Source organism: Juglans regia, chromosome 1, assembly GCF_001411555.2.
Source record: "Juglans regia cultivar Chandler chromosome 1, Walnut 2.0, whole genome shotgun sequence".
Lineage (NCBI taxonomy): Eukaryota > Viridiplantae > Streptophyta > Magnoliopsida > Fagales > Juglandaceae > Juglans > Juglans regia.
The window spans coordinates 3,538,089-3,561,173 of NC_049901.1; the positions used below are offsets into that span (position 1 = coordinate 3,538,089).

The following is a 23,085-nucleotide window of genomic DNA, read 5'->3' on the forward strand; positions in this document are numbered from 1 at the left end:
ATTTTACCAAACCTCAAGGTGCATTTGCATAATTTATCCTAAATGGTCAATAATCTTAGATTCTTAACCAATGAGAACCAAAATCTAAAAATATTGTATGAGAAGAGTGACCACGAAGTAAATTGCACAATCTGGGAATTCAAATATCTACTCTAATCTTTAACAAGTTGGCATTCAATTGGAATCATATGGTGAGAAGAATAGATAATGAAACCAAACAATTAATTCAAAAGTCCAAGACATATAACAATGTTTTGAGTTTACGAGTAATTGTTCATATAAGCAATTAATGACAAAGTATTTCACTCTACTCAAGGGACCAAATGAAATTGCTGCTTTCCTTCGACTGGAATGATCAAGCCAAAAAAAATCTAGAAATGTAAATCTTTTTATTTATTTTTTATCGGTAAACAAATATATATTGATCAAAAGTGTAGGCAAGAGCCCAAATATATGGGATATACAAGAGCAACACCTAAGGGTGCTAGTTTAGAGATACTAGGAATCCATGGAAAGTCATGCCATGAAAATCAATTACAATCGATCAATGTAGTAAAGTGTTGAAAAATAAGTTTCTAAACTCATCCATTGATCGTTCTTGATCTTCAAAACTTATTGCATTCCCCTTCCTCCAAATGCACCACCATAGACATGTTGGGACCATCTTCCATATTGATGCAATTTGAGAGTTGCCCCAAATGCCTCTCCAAGAAGCTAGAAGATCTCTTACCCTTCTCAGCATCTCCCAAGCTAGTCTCAACTGAGCAAAGACTTCATTCCACAAAGTCATGGCAATCTCACAATGAAGTAATAGGCAGTCAACGGACTCTGTGCTCTTCTTGCACATACAATACCAATCCATGACTATGATTCGACTTTCGTCAAGTTTTATAGAGTGAGGATCTTCCCTAATGAAGCTGTCCATACAAAAAAAGCTGCCTTTATAGGTGCCTTTGTCTTCCAAATGCTCTTCCATAGGAATGGATTCGTGTTGTGCGTAGTCATGGCCTAGTAGAACGATCGGATTGCGAAATATCCCTCTCTCAGAGGGGCACCAAAAAATCTCGTCTTCAACTCCCCCCAACAAACGGGTGGAATACACAAGGTCAAAGAATGCCTAAAAAACATCAATTTCCCAATCTTGAGCATCTCTAAGGAATATAACATTCCATTGGGGAATACCATTGGAGATGATTTAATAGATCTGCAATCGAGGCTTCTTTCATTCTTTGCTAAACCATAAACTTGTGGATAGGTTTCCTTGAGTGCCCTTTCGCCGCACCATGCATCATGTCAAAATTTGACCTTGGCTCCATTGCCCACAATAAAGTGGGTATTACGTGCATATGTACCCCAACCTCTTCTTATGTGCTTCCATAACCCCACTCTATAAGGCGATGAGCCACCTTAGTGGCGAACGGGAATAATGAGAGGAAATAAGTTGGCAAATTGGAAAGAGTACTTTTAATTAAAGTGACCCTACCACCTTTGGATAAATACATCCTCTTCCCCAATATCTAATTTCCTCTCCATTTTTCAAGCACATAATCCCAAATAGATTTCGATTTGAATGTAGCACCCAACGGGAGGCCAAGATATTCCATGGGCAGTTGAGATATCTTGCATCCCAAAATGGATGCCTACTCTCCACATTAGGAACATCCCCATTGACACTACTTATGATTTTGCCAAGTTCACCTTCAACCCAGATAGAACTTCAAAGCATAATAATAGTAAAGCCCTCAAAGCTCGAATTTGATCAAGGTTGGCCCACAAAAGATTAAGGTATCATTGGTGAATCATAAATGAGATATGTTAAGCGAGCCAGTAGTTGCCTCTCCCACCAAGAATCCAGATATGAACCCACCCTCCACAACACCTAAAATCATCTTACTAAAGTAGCGGAGATAGAGGGTCACCTTGTCTCAATCCTTATGAGCTTTTAAAGAAGCCTTTTGGCGTGCCATTCACCAATATAGACAAATATGCTGTAGAGACACAATGATGGATCCATGTACACCATTTCGTAAAAAGCCACGTCTCTCGAGCATGCACAAGAGCCCCGGCTCTCTCAACTTGAGTCTACTATCCAAACATTCATTGGAAATAAGCACTGAGTCAAGGATTTGACTACCTTTGACAAAGGCATTCTGAGGCTTCGATATTAACTTCTCCAACACCTTGCACAACCTATCCGCCAGTACTTTGGAAATAATTTTGTACAACCCACCCACCAAGCTAATGGGACGGTAATCTTTTACCTCTAGCACTCCACACCTTTTTGGTATGAGAGCTATAAAAGTTGCATTTAGGCTTTTTTCAAACCTTCCATTTTCATGAAATTCATGGAAGACCCCATGATGTCTTCTTTAAGCACTTCCCAACATGTTTGAAAAAAAGCCATAGAGAAACCGTCTGGACCTGGAGCTTTGTCACCCCGTCATGCGTTTCAATACTTGTCTAACCTCTAACTCATCAAATGGCCTTTCGAGTTGTTCCATTTCCTATGGATCAAGGACATCAAAAGCAAGCCCATCTAATCTCACTCTCCAAGAAAATTGTTCTGTGAGCACATTCTCCTAGTAGTTGACAATGTGATCTATGATCTCGGTTTGGTTGGAGGAAGCCACCCCATCAATCATCAACATCTCTATAGCGTTATTTCTCTTATGCGAATTAACCACCCGATGGAAGAACTTGTTGCATCTATCCCCTTCCTTCCACCATAATGCTCGCGATTTTTGTCTCTTGGATATTTCTTCCAATAAAGAAACCCTTTCAATGTCGACAGTCACTTAGGTTTTACGAGCCCTCTTTACTTCAGATAGTTCCTTCTCCTCTTCCATTCCCTCCAATCCCTTGAGTTCTTCCAAGAGAATATTTTTGTGGCTTTCCACATCACCAAATACTTGATCATTCCACACCTTCAAATCTTTCTTCAGGGACTTCAATTTGCATGCCAGGATATAGCTTGGGTTGACATGAAGTTGGTAAGAAGACCACCATTGTCAGAATCTGTGAAATCCCTTTGATCGACCACATGTTCTCAAACTTGAAATACCTTGGACCTCTATGAAGGCCACCACAATCAAGGAGGATAGGAAAGTGATCAAAACACAACCTGAGGAGTCTCTTTTGAATAAGGTTCGGATATTGTGCTTCCCATTCTGGTGAGATAAGAAATCTATCAATCCTTGACCAAGAGGGGCGTTCTTGGTTGCTCGACCAAGTGAAGGAGCCACCTGCAAGAGGAATATCCAGTAAATCTTGTTCAAAGGTGAAGTTAGAGAAATCTACCATAGTTGGGTTGAAGCTAGAACCACCAAATCTTTCACTCGGGAACCAATGACATTGAAATCACCACCAATACAACAAGGCAGGTCCCATGTGCTGTATAGTCCAGCCAGCTCATCCCATAATAAATTTCGCGTGCAATCTAGGTTAGGACCATAAACTTGTCAAATTGGATTGAATGCCTCCTTTGTGAGGATTTCCTTTCATTATATAGGCACAAGTGTGCGTGATACAAGGCTAGAATCAAGCCAAATTTACAGCATTCAAATCTGTCAACAAAAAGAAACTAGGACTATTTACGTAATCTGTCTAAGTAAGGAATATGATCTGTCTAAGTAAGGAAGTATATATATACATATTAGGAAAGCTAAATAAGGAAAGTCTTGCTGTCATCCCCCCTCAAATTGATGCTGGTCGGTCAAGAAGCATCAATTTGCCCACAAGAAACTGATGACGTTGTCGTGTCATGGCCTTTGTAAACACATCAGTGATTTGGAGGTTAGTAGAAACATGAGGAAGAGAAATGATACGAGTGTCCAAAACTTGCTGAATGAAATGACAGTCCACCTCGATGTGTTTTGTACGTTCATGAAAAACAGGATTTGCGGCAATCTTAATGACACTAGTGTTGTGAGCATGGTGAGGAGTAGGATCAGACTGAACACAACCAAGCTCAGCAAGAAGACCACGAAGCCATAGAATCTCAAAACAAGTAGTGGACATCGCATGATATTCGGATTTGGTGGAAGATTTGGAAACACGATCTTGTTTCTTACTCTTCCAAGATATCAAAGAGTCACCAAGAAACATGCACCAACCCGTAACAGATCGTCTCGTATCAGGACATCCTGCCCAATCAACATCACTATAAGCCACAAGGCGAAGAGAAGTTCTAGTAGGGAAGAACAGGCCACGACTAGGAGATCCTTGAAGATATCGAATAATACGATGAACAACAGCTAAATGTAAATGACATGGAGCCTGCATAAACTGACTAACCTGTTGGATAGCAAATGAAATATTAGGTTGAGTAATAGTCAACTAGCTCAGGCTACCCACTAACTGTCGATACATGGTATGGTCAGAAAGGAGATCACCCTCCTCCCGATGATACTTTGTGTTTACTTCCAGAGGAGTATCCACAGAAGAAGTATCTTGAAGGCTAGCCAAAGTAATCAAATCCTGAGTGTATTTATGCTAATTCAAAAAAATTCCGGATGGATCAGTATGAACTTCCAATCCCAAGAAGTACGTAAGAGGACCAAGATCCTTCATATGAAATGAGGCTTGAAGATGCAGCTGCAGTCGGGTGATTAAGGCGGAATTCGTCCTAGTAATAACAATATCATTAACATAAACCAGAAGAAGAACAATGCCAGTCGATGTCTTGTAGAGAAATAGAGAAGAGTCATATTGACTCTGCTTAAAAGAAAACTGAAGCAAGGTGGATCAAAATTTATCAAACTATGCTCGGGGAGCTTGTTTCAGCTCATATAACGAGCATCTCAACTTACAGACATCCAAGGAAGAAGATGATGAAAAACCAGGTGGAATGGTCATGTATATCTCTTCTTTGCAATCAATATGAAGAAAGACATTTTTGACATCCATTTGATGAAGAGGCCAACCTTGGGATGCAACAACAGAAAGGACAATCCGCACCATAGTCATCTTGGCAACCGGAGCAAAAGTCTCCTCATAGTCCACCCCATACTCTTGCCTATTGCCAAGTGCAACCAACCGTGCCTTATACCAATCCAGAGTCCTGTCAGAACGCAGCTTGATAGAATAAACTCATTTGCAACCAATGGCTTTAATCTTAGCAGGACAAGGGATAACATCCCGTGTATGATTATCCTGAAGAGCCCGAAGCTCTTCGGCCATCGCCTCACGCCAACAGTCATGTTTAGCGGCCTTGAAATAACCTGACGGAATGGGAATAGAAGACAAAGTAACATGAAGAGAGGTATGCGAGAAACCATACTGATCCGGTGGACGAGACACTCTAGTCGAACGTCGAGGAACTGTGGGGAAGAGAGGTATGCGAGAAACCATACTGATCCGGTGGACGAGACACTCTAGTCGAACGTCGAGGAACTGTGGGGTTGTCTGGATCATCCGTAGAAGATATAGTCTAAGTAGGCTCAGATGGCGGATCAGGCTCAGGAAGGGGCAAAGTGGGTCGTTGTCGTTCATATACAAGTTCAGGTTTGAATCGGTCAGGAGAAAGAGTCAAGTCATCAAAATGCGGCAAAACATGCATCTTAGGCAAAGACTCAACATGAGAAGAAAAGAACGACTGATTTTCAAAGAAGACAACATGACGGGAAATGTGAAATTTGTTAGTGCATGGATCATAGCAAACATAGCCTTTGTGTGAAACACTATAACCCATAAAAGCGCACTTAACAGATTGAGCAGATAACTTATGACGTTCATGGGATGGCAAATGAACAAAACAAACACAACCAAAAGTATGCATATCAAGATAACGAGGATGTTGATGATAAAGACAAAAGTAAGAAGTTTCAAAATTCAAGACACTTGACGGCAATCTATTAATTAAATAAACTGCTGTAGATAATGCTTCAACCCAAAATTTAGGTGGAACAGATGAGTGGAGCAATAAAGTACAAACAACATCCAACAAATGTCTACTTTTATGTTTAGCAACACCATTTTGCTGAGGTGTTTAAGGACAAGACCGCTGAGAAACAATGTCTTTTTGTTGGAGAAAATCGTGAAACTCATGAGACATATATTCACCACAGGAATCAGACCTTAGAATTTTGATTCTGGAAGAAAATTGAGTCTCAACATAGGCGATGGATTGTTGGAAAACATAAAAGACCTCAGATTTAGAATGAAGAAAAAAAATCCAAGTATACTTGGTAAATCATCAATGAAAGTAACAAAGTATTTATAATTCGCATGTGAGATAACATGAGAAATTCCCCACACATCACGATGAATCAAATCGAAACAACTTTCAGCATGACTACCATGAGAGGGAAAAGAAAGAGACTTACTTTTACCTTTCTTTTCCCTAATTTGCATGTGGAGCAATCAAAAGAGAAATGAGAAGAAAATTGATCTTTATTGCCCAACAAACCAGAGTTTATTCTTTTTGATCGGTAAACAAATTTTTATTGATCAAAAGGGAGACAAAGAGTGTCCAAGTACACGGGACATATACATGAACACGATCACAATGTCTAGCTTAGAGATACAAGAAACTCATGAAAAGACCTGCCATGAAAATCAATTACAATCGACCAATGGAGTAAAGTATTGAAAAACAAAATTCTAAGCTCCTCCATTGATCTTTCTTGATCTTCAAAGCATCTTGCATTCCGCTCCCTCCAAATGCACCACCATAGACAAATAGGTAACATCTTCCATATGGATGCAATTTGAGTGTTTCCCCTAATACCTCTCCAAGAGGCTAAAAAATCACACACCCTTTCCGGCATCACCCACGCTAATCCCACCCGTGCTAAGACATCTGTCCATAAAGTCATGGCAACCTCACAATGTAGTAATAGATGGTCAACGGACTCACCACTCTTCTTACACATGTAACACCAATTTATAGCGATAATGCCACGTTTCCTTAGGTTATCTATGGTAAGAATCTTCCCCAAAGATGCTGTCCATACAAAAAAAGCTGCCTTTAGAGGTGCCTTTGTCTTCCAAATGCTTTTCCATGGGAATGGGACTGAGTTGTGCAAGTTTAAGGAGTGGTAGAAAGAGCGAGCTGTGAACACTCCCTTCTTAGATGGACGCCAACATATCTTGTCTTCTCCTTCCCCCAACACACTAGTGGCATACACAAAATCAAAAAAGGCCGAAAGGTCGTCCATCTCCCAATCTTGTGCATCTCTATGAAAAGTGAGGTTCCATTGGGAAGAGCCATTGGAAGAGATAATCAGATCTGCGATAGAAGCTTCTTTCCTTCTTGCTAGGCTATAAACTTGTGGATAAACATCCTTGAGCGTCCGATCACCACACCATAAGTCATGCCAAAACTTTACCTTAGATCCGTTGCCAACTTTGAAGCAAGTAAGTGCTGCATATGTGTCTCACCCTCTTCTAATGTGTTTCCAAAGCCCAACTCCATGAGGTCCACTCACCTCATTAGAACACCACCCTCCCCAAGATTCCCCGTGCTTCAAAGCAATAACGGTTCGCCACAAAGCCTCCCGTTCTTGGTGATATCTCCATAACCATTTGCCAAGCAAGGCTTGATTGAAAGTTCTCAAATTCCGTATACCTAAACCTCCTTCTTTGATAGGGGAACAAATTGTGGCCCATTTCACCAAGTGAAATTTAAACTCATCTTTGATCCCTCCCCATAGGAAATCCCGTTGAATTTTCTCCAGGCGATGAGCCACCTTAACATGGAGTGGAAATAAGGAAAGGAAATAAGTTGGTAAGTTAGACAGAGTACTTTTTATGAGAGTCACCCGGCCCCCTTTAGATAAGTACATCCTCTTCCAACCAGCTAGTTTCCTCTCCATTTTTTCTATAACAACATCCCAAATAGATTTCGATTTGAACGCCGCACCTAATGGAAGGCCAAGATATATCATGGGCAGCTGAGTTATCTTACCTTCCAAGACGGATGCCAGACTCTCCACATTGGGTACATGTCCCACTGGCACTACCTCTGATTTAGCCAAGTTCACCTTCAAACCTGACACGGCTTCAAAGCATAATAAAAGAGCTCTCAAAGCTCGGATTTGCTCCCGTCTGGCCTCACAAAAGATTAGTGTATCATCAGCAAACAAAAGGTGAGTGATGTTAAGCAACCCTGACCTTGCCTCTCCCACTGAGAATCCTGATGTGAATCCTCCCTCTACCGCCCCTGAAATCATCTTGCTGAAAGCTTCCATTACAAAAACAAAGAGAAGAGGAGAAAGAGGGTCTCCTTGTCGCAAACCTCGGGAGCTCTTAAAAAAACCTTTGGATGTGCCATTCACCAAAACAGAGAAACAAGGCGTGGAAATACAATGCAGGATCCAAGAACACCATTTAGAGCCAAAACCGCATCTTTCCAGCATATAAATTAAGAACCTCCAGTTGACGTGATCGTAAGCTTTCTCCATGTCTAACTTACAAAGGAGTCCCGGCTCACCCGATTTAATACGACTCTCCAGACATTCGTTGGCTATAAGCACCGAGTCAAGGATTTGCCTACCTTGAACAAATGCATTTTGAGGCTTCGAAATCAAGCCTTCCATCACCTTACTCAGTCTGTTCGCCAATACTTTGGATAAAATTTTGTATAGCCCACCCACCAAACTAATGGGACGAAAATCTTTCACTTCTACAGCACCGGGCTTTTTAGGAATGAGTGTTAAGAATGTACTATTAAGGCTTCTCTCAAACCGCCCGCTTCTGTGAAATTCATGAAAAACCTCCATAATGTCATCTTTAAGCACATCCCAACATGTCTGGAAGAAAGCCATGGAGAAGCCATCGGGCCCTGGGGCTTTATCACCCGCCATACCCTTAATCACCGCCCTGACCTCTACCTCATCAAATGGCCTCTCGAGCCGATCCGCAACCTGCGGGTCAAGAACATCAAACACCAACCCGTCAAGTCTCGGTCTCCACTCAAATTGTTCCGAAAACAACTTATCATAGTAGTTGACAATGTGGTCTGAGATCTCGGTATGGTTAGAAGAGACCGCCCCATCTATCAACAAAGTATCTATAGTATTGTACCGCCTATGTGAGTTGGCCACTTGGTGAAAAAACTTGGTACATCTATCCCCTTCCTTTAACCATAAAGCTCGAGATTTCTGACGCCACGATATTTCTTCCAAAAGAGACAACCGTTCAATGTCCGCAACCACTTGGGATTTGCGGGCCCGTTCGGTTTCAGTGCAAACCCTCTCCTCTTCCACACCCTCCATATTCTTAAGCTCCTCCATTAGAACAGATTTCTGACTGTCCACATTACCAAACTCTTGTATATTCCACTCCTTCAGGTCCTTTTTCAAAGACTTTTAACTTGCAAGCCATCTTATGGCTAGCATTACCATTAAAATGGTAAGAGGACCACCATTGTCTTATTCTGTCCAGAAAACCCTCTGACTTCAACCACATGTTCTCAAATTTGAAATACCTTGGGCCTCTTCTGATGCCCCCACAGTTCACAAGAATGGGGAAATGATCTGAATACAACCTGGGAAGTCTCTTCTGAATGAGATTCGGATGTTGTGCCTCCCATTCCGGAGAGATTAAAAATCTATCTATCCTCGACCAAGATGGGAGTTCTCGGTTGTTAGACCAAGTGAATGAACCACCTGCAAGAGGAATATCTAGTAAATTCTGTTCGGAAATGAAGTTAGAAAAATCTACCATTGGTGAGTTGAAACCCGATCCACCTGATCTCTCGCTCGGGAAACGGGTGACGTTAAAATCACCTCCAATACACCAAGGTAAGTCCCATAAACTGTAAATACCGGCCAACTCATCCCATAGTAGCCTTCGAGACCGGTCAAAATTAGGCCCATAGACGCCTGCAAAAGCCCACTGATAACCATCCCTTATGTTCTTAAAAGAGCATGCCACCACATAATCCCCCATGCAATCTTCCATTTTTTCCACCACCCTTTTGTCCCACATAACTAGTATGCCCCCGGAAGCTCCATTTGACGGTAAATACAGCCATCCCACATGCAAACCGCCCCACAAACTCCTAATAGTACGAAGAGAAATAAATGCCAGTTTAGTTTCTTGTAGGCAAACAATGTCTACTTTCCAACTACGGAGAAGGGACCTAATAAGTAGTCGTTTATTCACGTCATTGATCCCTCTCACGTTCCAAGATAAGATTTTAGGCTTCATTAACAAGAGAGACTTCCCTCCCTTTAGCTCTATCTCTCCCCGAGGTTCCTTCCTTATTATCATAGTTTATGGAGCATTGTAATCTTTTCAATTCTCTCTCCTTTTTAGCTGCCGACTTCAGTACCGAGGAGCGACCAGCTTCCATGGCTACTAGGAGAGCCATGAATTGGTCTTCGTAACCTTCACAGGAAATCCCCACCCAACCATGAAGCTCCTCTACTTTTTTTAGTACCCAATCTGATGCTCGATGTGCAATATGAGGTGGAAGCATCTGTAAGGGTATCGGGCTACTCATCTCCTCCTCTTCTCTGCCCCCAGAGTCCCCATAAATGCTCAGCTGACTGGTACCCATCTCCTTTCCACCGACAGAATCTGCTCCCACCAAGATAGTGGGTCTTGACCCACCCATAACTGAGTCTGGTGCAACCACATCATCGGGGCTCACTGTGTCTGGTTCAGCATGCTCCAAACACATCTTCGGGGCTGTCTGTGTCTGATTCGAAGGCATAGGCTCGACTACAGTAGCCAGAGCAACTTCACGTATAAGTCCCGAACCTTCTATAACCTTGTCGCTGCTCGCCGACGGCTCCTCTGACATCGGCGACGAAGTCTGTGCGCCGATACCCTTCATCGTGACAGTCTGTGCAGCTTTCGGTCCATCGTGAGTACAGAGGCCGTCGTAACTCTCTTCTACTTGCTCTGGTTCCGTACCCACCGGCGATGCAACGTCCATCGTTGCCTCTGCGACCTTCGTCGGAGTCGATTGTGTCGTTTCCGGCGACGGTGGCTCAGGCCCACTCGTCGACGGGCCACCTTCGGCCTGCTTCTTCTTCCTCCAGATGGCATCCCGTATCCCCAAGGCCCTTAAGCCCTTCCCTTGGCCCTTAAGCCCACCATCCGTGTCCCCAAGGCCCACTTGGCAACCCGAGCCCATTCCTTCCAGATTATTATAACTCTCAACGCACCGTATTAACTCCCCTACTCTATTAGTTAGCTCCCCCAACGATTCCTGCACTTCACGTAACTCCATCAGAATTATTTCTTCTTTCGGTCCCATCATCCCTCTGCCAATACCAACTCCACACTGAGTATCTGCCGAAAGAGGAGGTAATCCCTTTTGCAAGCCTCCTATCACAGTGCGCTGCACAGCTCGAGGCACCTCCAGAGCCTCCTTGTACGACTTGGATGGCCAAGTTTCCACCATCTCAGACGATGGGTTCCTCCCCTGGACAGCTCCTCTGCCCATATCCTTCAACACTGCCACCATCTTCCTCCACCCCATTCCTGCCTTGTCTTCAGGTATAAGGATGTAGCTCCTGCGCCCTCCCCCCCCATACACAGCCAAAGCCATATATGAGCCACGAGAGTTAGAGCAACGCTGGGCTGTAAGGCCTCTGTCACCTTCCCTCCGAGCTGAGTAGTAGCCTTTGTTCTCAGCCTTTAAACAAGCCTCCAGTGAGTTAGCCACCCAACTGATAGTCTCTAAACCCAACCATATGCAGCTCACTCCTTTCCATCCTTTCTCAGTAATGGATACCCTACCCCCAAGTCTTCTCACCTCAAAAACCTTAGACTCTATAGCTAAACAACTAAAAGAGTTCATTTTACTAACAGATAAACCCCGTCAACAACCTCCAAGCACCATTGACAACAAGAAAAGTCTAAAGCGTACGGAGAGAAAAGTCTAAGCTATAAGCAATAGCACCACTGATAGACTAAAATTCATAGCTAAAAAAAAAAACTAAAATGCCATAGTTTGAACTTTTTTAACCAGAGTTTATTAAATGAGATAAAACAACAGAGTTAGGATGACCCAACCGTTTGTGCCATACTTCACCCTTATTGTTTACAGTATTACAAGAAAATGAAAGAACAACAGGAATGGAAAAATGTAGAGGAAATAAACGTCCAATTTTAGGCCCCTTCGCGAGTATCTTACGCGACATCTGATCCTGCACAAGACAACCATCACGAGAAAAACGAACATCACAGTTGTTATCAACCAACTGACCTACTAATATAAGACTAGTGGAAAGCTCAGGAGATACAAAAACATCTCTAACTGTGGGATTAACATCCCCAATAGCATGAATAGGTAACTGACTACTGTTAGCAATCTGAATGTGCAATGAGCCATTATAAGTCCGAACATTGCTAAGTGTATCAGAAGAACTAGTCATGTAATTAGACTCACCCGAATCAACAAGCCATGATAAAGATGGAAGTGATCCGTTACCTTGCAGCCCTAAGGCTGAAAATGCTGAAATAATCATCTGTTGCACCATCTTAGGAGTAAGAGCAGATGAATCACTAACAATAGTAGAGTTAGTGGAAGTAGATGGACTCACAGTGGCCTGATAAGCATTAGCCTGACGATTCTGGGGACGTATAGGACATTCTTTGATAATATGCCCTGGCTTCTTACAGTAATTGCAAGATTTCCTCGCACAGTGAGCAGCAATATGGTCGTATTCCTTGCAGCTGAAACATTGAACTTTCCTCATGTCGCGTCCCTTGCCTTCCCATGAGCCGCATAAGTCACTGCATTCGGTAACATTTTGTCTTGCTGACAAGTGGCTTGTGTGGCAAGATGCTACTCCTCACAAAATAACTCCCCAAAACAACGTCCAAAGAAGGCAATGGAGCACGGTTCATCAAGTTGGAGCAAGTGGCCTCAAATTCAAGTCGTAACTTCATTAAAAATTGATCTCGCTTGCTTTGTTCATGAACTTTCTGCACAACAAAGAGAGATTCTTCCGGTACCTTAGCATAAATCATGTCAATAAATTCTCCCCAGAGATTATTAAACCCAGAAAAATAATCTTGAATGGAGAGATCGCCCTGAGTGTAATTGGCAATCTCGTACTCCAACTGAAAACGCCGAGTAGAATTGTCCTGATTATACATTTTCCTTAAGTATTCCCACATAGTTTTATTAGTCTTATATGGCCTCAGATTAAGAATAATAAGAGGATCAACAGAGCCTAAAATCCATGTCATCACCCTAGTATCTTTGATTTTCCACTTAGCCAATTTAGAAAGCTCAGTAGGAGCAGGATCACTACCATCTATATGACCCCATAATTCTTTCCCCAAGACAAATAAGCGAAATTGAAATTCCCAGGCAGAATAATTCTTACTCGTGAATTTCACAGCAAAAGAGTCTGAAGACATGATGCTCATAAAAAAAACAGCCAAGAAGAATACCTCACGTATCTACGAAGCATCAGAAATTGAAAAAGCCGAGAACCAAAATAGAGAACTGCCGCGAACCAAAAGAACAAAAAGCCTCGGGAACCAAAAACAATTCACAGAAACTGCCAAGAAGCCCAAATCCTTCACAGAGACTGCCGAAAGCCACAAATCCACCACAGAAATTTCCATAAACCTCAAATCCTTCACAGAGCCTGTTGAAAGCCAAGAAATAACACAACCCAGCAAAATCGAAGGCCACAATTCGCACAGACAGTGCCGACAATGGTAGCACTAGTGTCCACCAACAAAAAAAAATTCCCATGAGGAAGAACTAGAAATATTTCTAAGGTTTGGCTCTGAAACCATGTCAAATTGGATTGAATGCCTCCTTTGTGAGGATTTTCTTTCATTATATAGGCACAAGTGTGCATGATACAAGGCTAGAATCAAGCCAAATTTACAGCAATCAAATCTGTCTACAAAAGGAAACTACGACTATTTACCTAATCTGTCTAAGTAAGGAACATGATCTGTCTAAGTAAGGAAGTATATATATACAGATTAGGAAAGCTAAATAAGGAAGGTCTTGCTGTCAAAAATCCTACGAAAACCTACTGGTATCCATCCACGACATTCTTAAACAAGCAAGCCACCATAAAGTCTCCCAAACAATCATCTATCTTTTCCACCACTCTTTTGTCCCACATCATTAAGATACCTCCCAATGCTCCATTGGAAGGTAAGTAATGCCACCCCACTTGGTTACAACCCCATAAACTCTTTATAGTGTGAAGGGGGATAAATGCCAATTTCATTTCTTGCAAACATACAATGCCTACTCTCCTTTTGCGAAATTGATTTCTAACTTTAAGGCATTTTTCCTTCTCAATTAATCCCTTTACATTCCATAAAACAATCTTGGGTTTCATAAAACAACCGCCATTGCCCTTCCCTTCGATCTCCTGCGATTAGAGCTCCTCTCTCTTGCTCCATCAGTTACTGTCCAGTCAAGCCTATTTAATTCTCTAGCTCTCTTCTTAGCGTAAGTGAGCTCCCCAAGTGAGCTAGAGCGGGTTTGTCCGACCTCTATAGCTACAAGGAGAGCTATGAATTGGTCCTCGAAACCGTCACGATCCCCACACAAGTTTGAATCTATTTTGCCTTGTGTATAACCCATTATAAGACCTGGAAACCGTGGCTTGGATGTAGGGAAGACAGTGAGATTGGTTCATCCCAATGATCCTCTTCACTGACCAAGGGGTTTGTTCGTACTGCATCCATCTTGTCTGAGACATGATCCAGCACCTGTCAATGCCCTCAACCCCAACTGCGTCATACACAACCAATGTATTGTCTAAAAATCTCATTTCCTTTGTGATACTACCTTCACAAACCCCTAAATCTGTTTGAGCATTTCCTAGGAATGAAAGGCCTTCTTTTTCCACAAACATCACGTTCTGGGTTGATATGTACGTATTCCCGTCGATTTGGACACTTCGGGCGATGATTTTTGCATCAGAAACCAGCCCAACATCCATTATCCTTAGCGCCAGCGCCGCCCCCACATCGGCCGAGATGCTGGCAACTGAGTCGAATGCCTCCATTGGTCGGTTATGTGGTGTCACCATTCGGTGTATCGTCAACGTCGATGGTAATGTTGTAGCTCTGGAAGATGACCTAGTTTCGTATGTGGAGAAGCCCGAGTGTTTGACCCGCCATGGCCTAGCTGGGTGCCCTGTTGGATCATGGGCTTTCTGCTTTCCTTTCTCGCGCCCTTGTTCTACGTGGTTCTCTATTCGCTTCTGAGCCCCTCTATGAGTCCATAAACTTAGGCATGTATCGGGCCTCTAAGCCGAACCCCATGTCCTGATTTAACTTGAGGATTAAACCCATTACCACTCCCTTAAGTCAATCAGCTCCTCTTTTATGCTTTGTATAAACATCTTCTCTGCACAACGCCCCTTGAATAGAGAGCCCCCATCCCTTCTTGCGTAAGGCCTTCTGGCTGGTGGTACATTAGGCCTTTTCTCTTCGCCTTGCTCCACAACGGTAACTTCTATCTCCTTCAAAATACCATTACAGCCCTCCACATCTCAGTATGACAACCCTACTCTTATCAGATACTCCTCTATTCTTCCGACGCTTCCTTTGATGGCTGGAGTAGAGCATGAGACTACCTCGGTGTAGGTCTTGGAGGTTGTACCGCTGCATGTGACTATTTTGCAAGGTTGTTGTATGATCTCAGCACCCCCATATTTCTTCCCTCCAGCTTTACCCACATTGCCACACAGCTCACTAAGTTCCAAAGCCATCTTTCTCCAACCTTTGCCTTCCACTTCCTTAGGGAAGATGAGTAAACTTCTCCTTCCACCACCTTTGTACTCTACTATGGTCAGATAACGACCATAAGCATTCGAGGACCTTTGTGCAATATAGGCACTGCCACCAAAGCTGAATGTTCTAATAAATTCTTTCTTGCCATCCGATTGAACGCAATCTTCCAGGGACTGAACAACCCAGAGCATTGTTAAACTACTTAGTACTAACTCTTTAGTCACCTTCCTTCCTCTCTCTATAATACGAACAGCATGACTTCCTGCGTATGAAAGCTCAAAAGTCTTTGTCTCGATGAGGACTACCTTCAAGCAACCCATCCAAAAAAGTCAATGCCTACAATAAGCAAGACTTCAACCCGAGATTTTGAATCTAACAAAGGCCCTTTTTTATAATACAATCCAAGATATCAAAGCTTAAAACATCACAATTTCAGAGCAAAGAGATCGTTCCCACCAAGTCAAAACAGATATTTTTATTTTTTGAAATACAGTACACTACTTAATGAGTTTTCTAAAAAATCCAGAGCAGCGAACACCTCAACAAGTCCAGTGATGATCTGAAATTTCTGCTCATGATCGGTTACATGAAGGCAACTTGAGATCAATCCAAGAGAAATAGCAGCTGACCATTGGCGGTGTTCATGTTCATGCTGGAACAACCAATTAAACAGGAACTCTGAAGCAGTTGATTTAACAGTATGGGCAGATGGAGGCAAGACCTGACAAAAGAATGTCAATCGTGAAGTCAAATTCCTAAAAGAATACATTACTGAGTGCTACAATTTATTAAAAAATGTAGAATGCATGGAAGACACTTGAGAGGACCACATGGGGCCAGGGTCCTTTCTGAGCCTACCATTTGATTCTAAAATTTCAATTTTTAATGAAGAAGACAGAATAAGTTACTCTGAAAAATGGACGACTTGCCATCTGGCACATTTATAATGCAAAATTATCCATAACTGAGGCATATGAGATAGGGTTTGTTCCCACAATCTAGATATTCCATCTTGGAGTACACAGGAATAATTTTAGAGTCTTTTCACAATGATTCCTTTGATCTCATACATTTCCTTTGACAGTTGACTGACAATATGCAATTTTTTTTTTTTTATATATCAGTAAATAAGAATTTTATTGATGAGAAATAGGCAGTTGACTGATAATACGCACAGCAGTAGATTATAAATCTAGAAAAACAATTTACAATCCTGTAAAATTCATACTGAACAAAGTGCACCAATGGCTAATGCAACATTTTCAGAAGATCTAGGGATGGCTTCTTCTGCTATTCGTATCATACTCTGCATGATAAAAAAATATAAAAAGAATTAGACCACCTACTACACAGAATCTCTTTGATATTAATGCAATAAATTCAAGGTTGTAGAAGCAGGATTTTGAAAGTTCAAGGCGATAGTCAACCTTAAGGATATCATTAGCCGCTTTGGAAGATTTATCCAAGACAGTGGGAGGTGATTTAGCATCAAAATACAATATATCAGCTCTCATCCAACGTCGCACAAAGGGATCCCATGACTGCAGTGAAAGAAGTGCAAAGAAAATATTTCTTGAGAGCTGAAGAGATGCTGCTATTTCCACCATTGCATTCTCATATCCAGCATGAGGATCTCGTAATCCCTGAACAAAATACAGTCTTAGAGTAAATCCTCAAGAAACACAAATCATCAATTATGTATCTTACCCTTGATGGCCCCTGATTGCTCACATCTTTAGGAGTGAAGGAAAGAGATAACAGAGCTGCACCAGGTAATTTTTTGGCATTACTTCTTTCCTCTGCAAATGCAATGCTTAAAAGATCAGAACAGAAATAGCCATGGGGAAGGGTGGAGGGGACTATGCTGTTAAGATTTGATTAATTACCATCACAGAAAAATTCACCACCATAAATTATTTGATTAATTGCAATCATCAAAAGCCACCGTCATCACTTTGCAATATGCCTAGTCTTGTCAATGAAAAAATAATGGAAAATAATAAACCTACAATTAGTCTACAACTATTTTACCACTCTACTTAAGATGAAGGGTAGCTACGTAAAATAGAAATGATTTTTTAATGAAGTGTCACAATTATATTGGTTGATTTTAAATGAATTTTAAAATAGTTGTAAGATAGTTGTACGTGTATCATTGTCCAAAAATAATTATCTTTTGAAACCTATTGCTTTATACTTTCATCTTTCTCTTATTTTACCTATGAACTTTGTGCATTGTGCAGGCAAAAGTAGTTAAACAACTTTTTGAAATAAGAAAAATTTGTTTTGAAGCACCGAAGCGATGATTCAAGACTAGTCGATTTGAAGTTTCCTTAGAATCACTTATAAAGCCCAATTTCACTTAGCAATAATCAAATGTGAGACTTAGCACCCATGACTACTTTTATGACCTACCCCACGCTGTGGATCATTCATATTGTGGGATAAGAGAGTTACAAAGCACTATCATCCATGCATTTTTTTTTCAGTCAACAAAGTCAAAGTAACTAGCATTAATTTTGATGGCACGAGCAAATTAGCATTTCTTTTGTGGATGCTATATGGACCAGTAACTCACGATACCTGAAGAGAGGATAACCTGAGGAAATACATCCAGCAGCTTCTCAATCTTACTTCCTGCAACTCTTTTCTCCTTGATCAATCTTCGGCGAGTGCTGAAGCATGTTAACAAAAAGTTCATCCTTCTCCAATATATCTCGAACATATGGAGCAGTAAAAAATTGGAAGGAAATTTAAAGCTTACACGTGCTCATATGTTATGATCTTGACATGAAATTCTTCCATGGCCCTGAGTACATTGGAGTTGGTCTCAGAAAAAAGCAGCTCCAAGCTCCTATTCTTGAATTCTGGAATACTTTTATCAGCATGTGATACCTGAAGAACATTATATAGAAAAAAAAAATTATTTAAGAAGATTGCATTGAAAAAAAAGTAAATTCAAAGCAGAAAAATGCGATAATATAACCACCAAATTGGATGCAGGATTTAATATAGTCTACACATCGAAGGCATAAAGTAATTAAGATTGGGGGAAATTTACTGCAACTATTCATAATATTACCTCATATTGGATCAAGGCCACAAAAGCAGAGGTCCTTGCCTTTGCCCATTTTAAGTCATGACCAGGATGGGCAGAGGTACCAATGCCCCATAAAATATGCAAAACATTCTTTGAAGCTTCTGGGTATGCTTCAGCATCCATTGCACCCCATCTCAGCAGAAGGCAAATGCTGCCAATAAAACAATTTTTTGTAGGTAAGAATAAAATTTTATTAATACGATAAAAGGGTGCTGCCTTGTACAGAGGAAGTATATGGGAGATCCACCTAACAAGCAAAATGAAAGAGCTCTAAAATTCTCAAAAAGAAGAGATACAAAAAATTGTACTACTCTCAAAAAGGTGGTAAGAAATGATGCCTTGAATACCAGTAACCACACTACGTGCATTTCTTTCCTGACAACAAGCAAGACGGAATAATTATCTACAGTAATGCGCATTGAAGGCTACTAAACTGCCCTTTCCAACTTGCTAGGAGCTCCCTCCCTCCCCATAATCCAAAAATATCATACCCAGGCATACTTACCTATGTGCAAGAGCTGGGTCAGTGGAGTAATCTAGCAAATGCTTCGCAATAACATCCCAAGCTGTATAAAAATCTGGACATATGCAAACATTGAATACTTTCAGGATACTTTATTTTAGTGAAATACCTATAATTCAATAACAAATAACACTTGAAATTAACAATTTCTTCGGAAAAACAACAATATTGAAGCATTTGCAAAGTACAAATGGATCCTGAACTTTGATACTGTCTTTCCCAAATATTTTTTTTTTTTTAAAAAGAAAAAAGAAATAGATAGAGAAACGATTTGGGTTGCTTGGAACAAAAAGAGTTTCCTCAGATAACTTCGGTTATCCACCCTCATCCTCATTAAAAGGTTCTCAACTGAAACCAAAGAAAAATGCTTATGTAAGCCCAGCCTGGGCTTATTATTCACTAAAATGTTGGACAAGGCTTAACAGCATATCCATATACTGCAAGAGTTATCGCCAAAGGTTCCAAACCAATTGTTAAAACTTTGAAGAAAATAATAAGCCAATAATCATGATTATGGAAGCACTGCAATGACTATTTCTTCAAACTGTGTATGCTCTTCAGGATTCCAATCAAGCATTATGTGCAGTAAAAACAGCACCACAACCAACTAGTAGGTGAATAATGTACTTGTTTCCTTAGTTAACTCAGAAGAGTGCGATGATTGATGCCAAGTCAATCTGCCAATCAGGTATCATAGGACCTTGAGGGCACCCTTAAGACAACTTTAAGGTATTTGTTGCCACAAGGATGCTATTTTTTTTTTTATTGAAAGAAAAGTTAATATTTCACATTAAGTTTGGCTAAATAAAAATCAAGCCGTTATTTTAAGTCCAACCAAGCTTTCATTTTTTGATCGGATAAGAATTTATTGATCATAGAAATAGGCAAAAGCCCAAGTACACGGGTCATATACAAGAGCAACGCCTAGGAGTGATGTTCTAGTGATACAAGAAACTCATAGATGTTCATGCCATTAAAATCTACAACAATCAACCATCGGAACAATGTGTTAAAAAAGAAGGTTCTAAGTGCATCTAATGACCGTTCTTGATCTTCGAAGCTTTACTCGTTCCTCTCCCTACAAAGACACCACCATAGGCAGATTGGAACCGTCTTCCAAATTGCGGCAATCTAAGAAGTGCCTTGGAGACCTCTCCATGATTTGCCATTTCCTTAGGTTGCCGGTAGTGAGAATCTTCCCCAAAAAAGCTGTCCATACAAAGAGAGATGCCTTTAAGAGAGCTTTTGTCTTCCAAATGCTCTTCCACAAGAATGGATTTACATTACGCTTAGAGATGGATTGGTAGAAGGAGCATACTTTGAACTTCACTTTCGCCGAGGGTCGCCAAAAAAGCTTGTCTTCACCTCCCCCCCTCATAAGTACATAATATATTAAATTGTAAAATTCAGAAATTGCTTCAACTTCCCGATCATGGACAGCTCTAAGAAATGTGATATTCCATTGGGGATTACCGTTAGATTCGTCAAGGAGGTCCACAATCGAGGCTTCCTTCATTCTTGCTATACCAAAGAAGTCGAAATAAGCTTCCTTAAGTGCCCTGTCACCACACCACATGTCATGCCAGAATTTGATTCGGGACCCGTCACCCGCCTCAAAACAAGTAAATCTAGAAAATTCAGTCCATCCACGTTGAATGTGCTTCCAGAGTCCCACCCCATAGGATCCACTCACCTCGGTCGAGCACCAACCTCCACATGTTCTACCATACTTTAAGTCTAAAACTGTTCTCCACAAAGCTCCATGTTCTATGAGATACCTCCATAGCCATTTGCCCAACAACGCCTTATTAAAAAGCTGCAAATCGCGGATACCCAAATCTCCTTCAAAAATTGGGGAACAAACGGTGGCCCATTCTACCAGATGAAATTTGAACGCATCATTCATCCCTCCTTGTAGAAAATCCCGCTGCATTTTCTCCATTCAGTGAGCCACCTTTGATGGAAGCGGAAATAAAGAGAGGCAATAAGTCAGTAGGTTGGATAGGGTACTTTGATAAGTGTTACTCTGCTACCTTTGGATAAGTACATCCGCTTCCAACTAGCAAGTTTCCGCTCCATCTTTTCTAGTACATCATTCCAAATGGATATTGATTTGTAATGAGCACCCAACAGGAGGCCAAGATATTTCATAGGTAGATGAGAAATCTTACATCCCAAAATAGTAGTCATACTATCCGCATTATGCACATGCCCACCAGAACTACCTCTGATTTGCCCAAGTTCACCTTCAAACCGGAAATGACTTTGAAGCATAGAAGGAGAGACCTCAATGAATGGATATGATCTTGGCTGGCCTCACAAAATAACATGGAATCATCGGCAAATAAGAGATGAGAAATATTGAGTGAGCCAGTATTTGCCTCCCCCACCGTAAAGCCATATATAAAACCACCCGCCACAGCCCCATCGATCATTTTGCTAAATGCTTCTATTATGAAAACAAATAGTAATGGAGATGAGGGATCCTCTGTCTCAATTCTTGTGAGCTATGAAAGAAAGCGTTTGTTGTACCATTAATCAAGATAGAGAAATGTACCCTAGAGATGCAATGTTTGATCCATGAGAACCACTTCACCCCGAAACCACATCTTTCTAGCATATAGAGTAAGAAGCTCCAATTGACTCGATCATTGGCCTTTTTCATGTGTAGTTTGCCAAGAAGCCCTGGCTCTCCCGACTTGAGTCTATTATCCAGACATTCGTTGGCAATAAACACTGCATCGAGTTTTTGCCTCCCCTTCAAAAAGGCATCTTGGGGCCTTGATATTACTTTCTCTACCACCATGCTTAACTTGTTTGCCAAGACTTTTGAGATGATTTTATACATCCCACTCACCAAGCTAATAGGGCGATAATCCTTAACCTCAACCACCAACCAAGCTTTTATAACGGGGAAAGGAGCAGCATAATTAATGATGTTGAAATCTCTCGTTGGTTGATCAATGAGTGATATTCCGAATCCTCATTACTAATGGTTGCTAAAGATATCATGAGGTTTTTAGACAAATCAGATATGTTCAGAAAAATCAAGAAGCCAAGTCTCCATGTTTAAGCTTTTTTATAAGTATTTTCAATTTTAAGCTTTACTTGAGGAGTATATGGGAAATGGAAAAAGATTTTAAGTTCACAGCAAACTAGAGTTACCGATTACATCAGCTTCACAGAGGTGGGCAAGACTTTGAAAGCCAAGAGCTTGAACAACAGGATCTCGATTCTCAATGCAAGCCTATTAATTTGAAGGCAAAAAAAGTTGATCTTAGAATGGCACACATAGGAAGAAGAAAAGAAACAGCTTTCAAAACTCATACCGAAACAGACAAGATGAGGTCCACACCCCTATCAGGGTTTTTTCTGCAAACATCCCGAATGGAAGCAGCAATACTGATACATATATTTCTCTGAGACACGAATTCATTGAACCGTTTTGGGAGTAGGGCACCCTAAATGATGAGAATAAGAGAATTATAAGAACAACTTGGCAATAATAACAGAAAAAATGGCAAGTGCACATCATATGACATATTTTGCTGGGGTTTGGTGTATCTGCTATGAATTCTGATGGTTCTTAAGTCAGTATTTCAGGGGGGAAAGGTCATCTGTATCATCTTATAAACCAAGAAGAAAATAAACTTTTTATTTCATCTTTTTTCCTTAACCAACATGCAGCTTTGACGCATTGATTAGGAACAGAAACTAATATCTACATTACTAACAAGAACTGTCCTTTGATATAGCCCTAAATATAGGGCCAAGCCTCACC

The 23,085-nt window shown here is 41.1% G+C and overlaps 1 protein-coding gene across 3 annotated transcripts in view; it reads right to left on the bottom strand.

The window, feature by feature from the left end:
* Nucleotides 1–23,085, bottom strand: part of LOC109007238 (protein RST1) — a 32,828-nt gene that overhangs the window by 4,531 nt on the left and 5,212 nt on the right. For all 3 annotated transcript variants that reach the window (XM_018986834.2, XM_018986833.2, XM_035693603.1), the window contains 10 exons: nucleotides 22,634–22,765; nucleotides 22,470–22,551; nucleotides 19,287–19,359; nucleotides 18,764–18,932; nucleotides 18,446–18,576; nucleotides 18,265–18,356; nucleotides 17,389–17,480; nucleotides 17,109–17,324; nucleotides 16,910–16,987; nucleotides 16,220–16,402 (listed from right to left, as the gene is read on the bottom strand). In XM_018986834.2, the coding sequence (XP_018842379.1) occupies nucleotides 16,220–16,402; nucleotides 16,910–16,987; nucleotides 17,109–17,324; nucleotides 17,389–17,480; nucleotides 18,265–18,356; nucleotides 18,446–18,576; nucleotides 18,764–18,932; nucleotides 19,287–19,359; nucleotides 22,470–22,551; nucleotides 22,634–22,765 (1,248 nt within the window). The remainder of the gene's footprint in view (nucleotides 1–16,219; nucleotides 16,403–16,909; nucleotides 16,988–17,108; nucleotides 17,325–17,388; nucleotides 17,481–18,264; nucleotides 18,357–18,445; nucleotides 18,577–18,763; nucleotides 18,933–19,286; nucleotides 19,360–22,469; nucleotides 22,552–22,633; nucleotides 22,766–23,085) is intronic.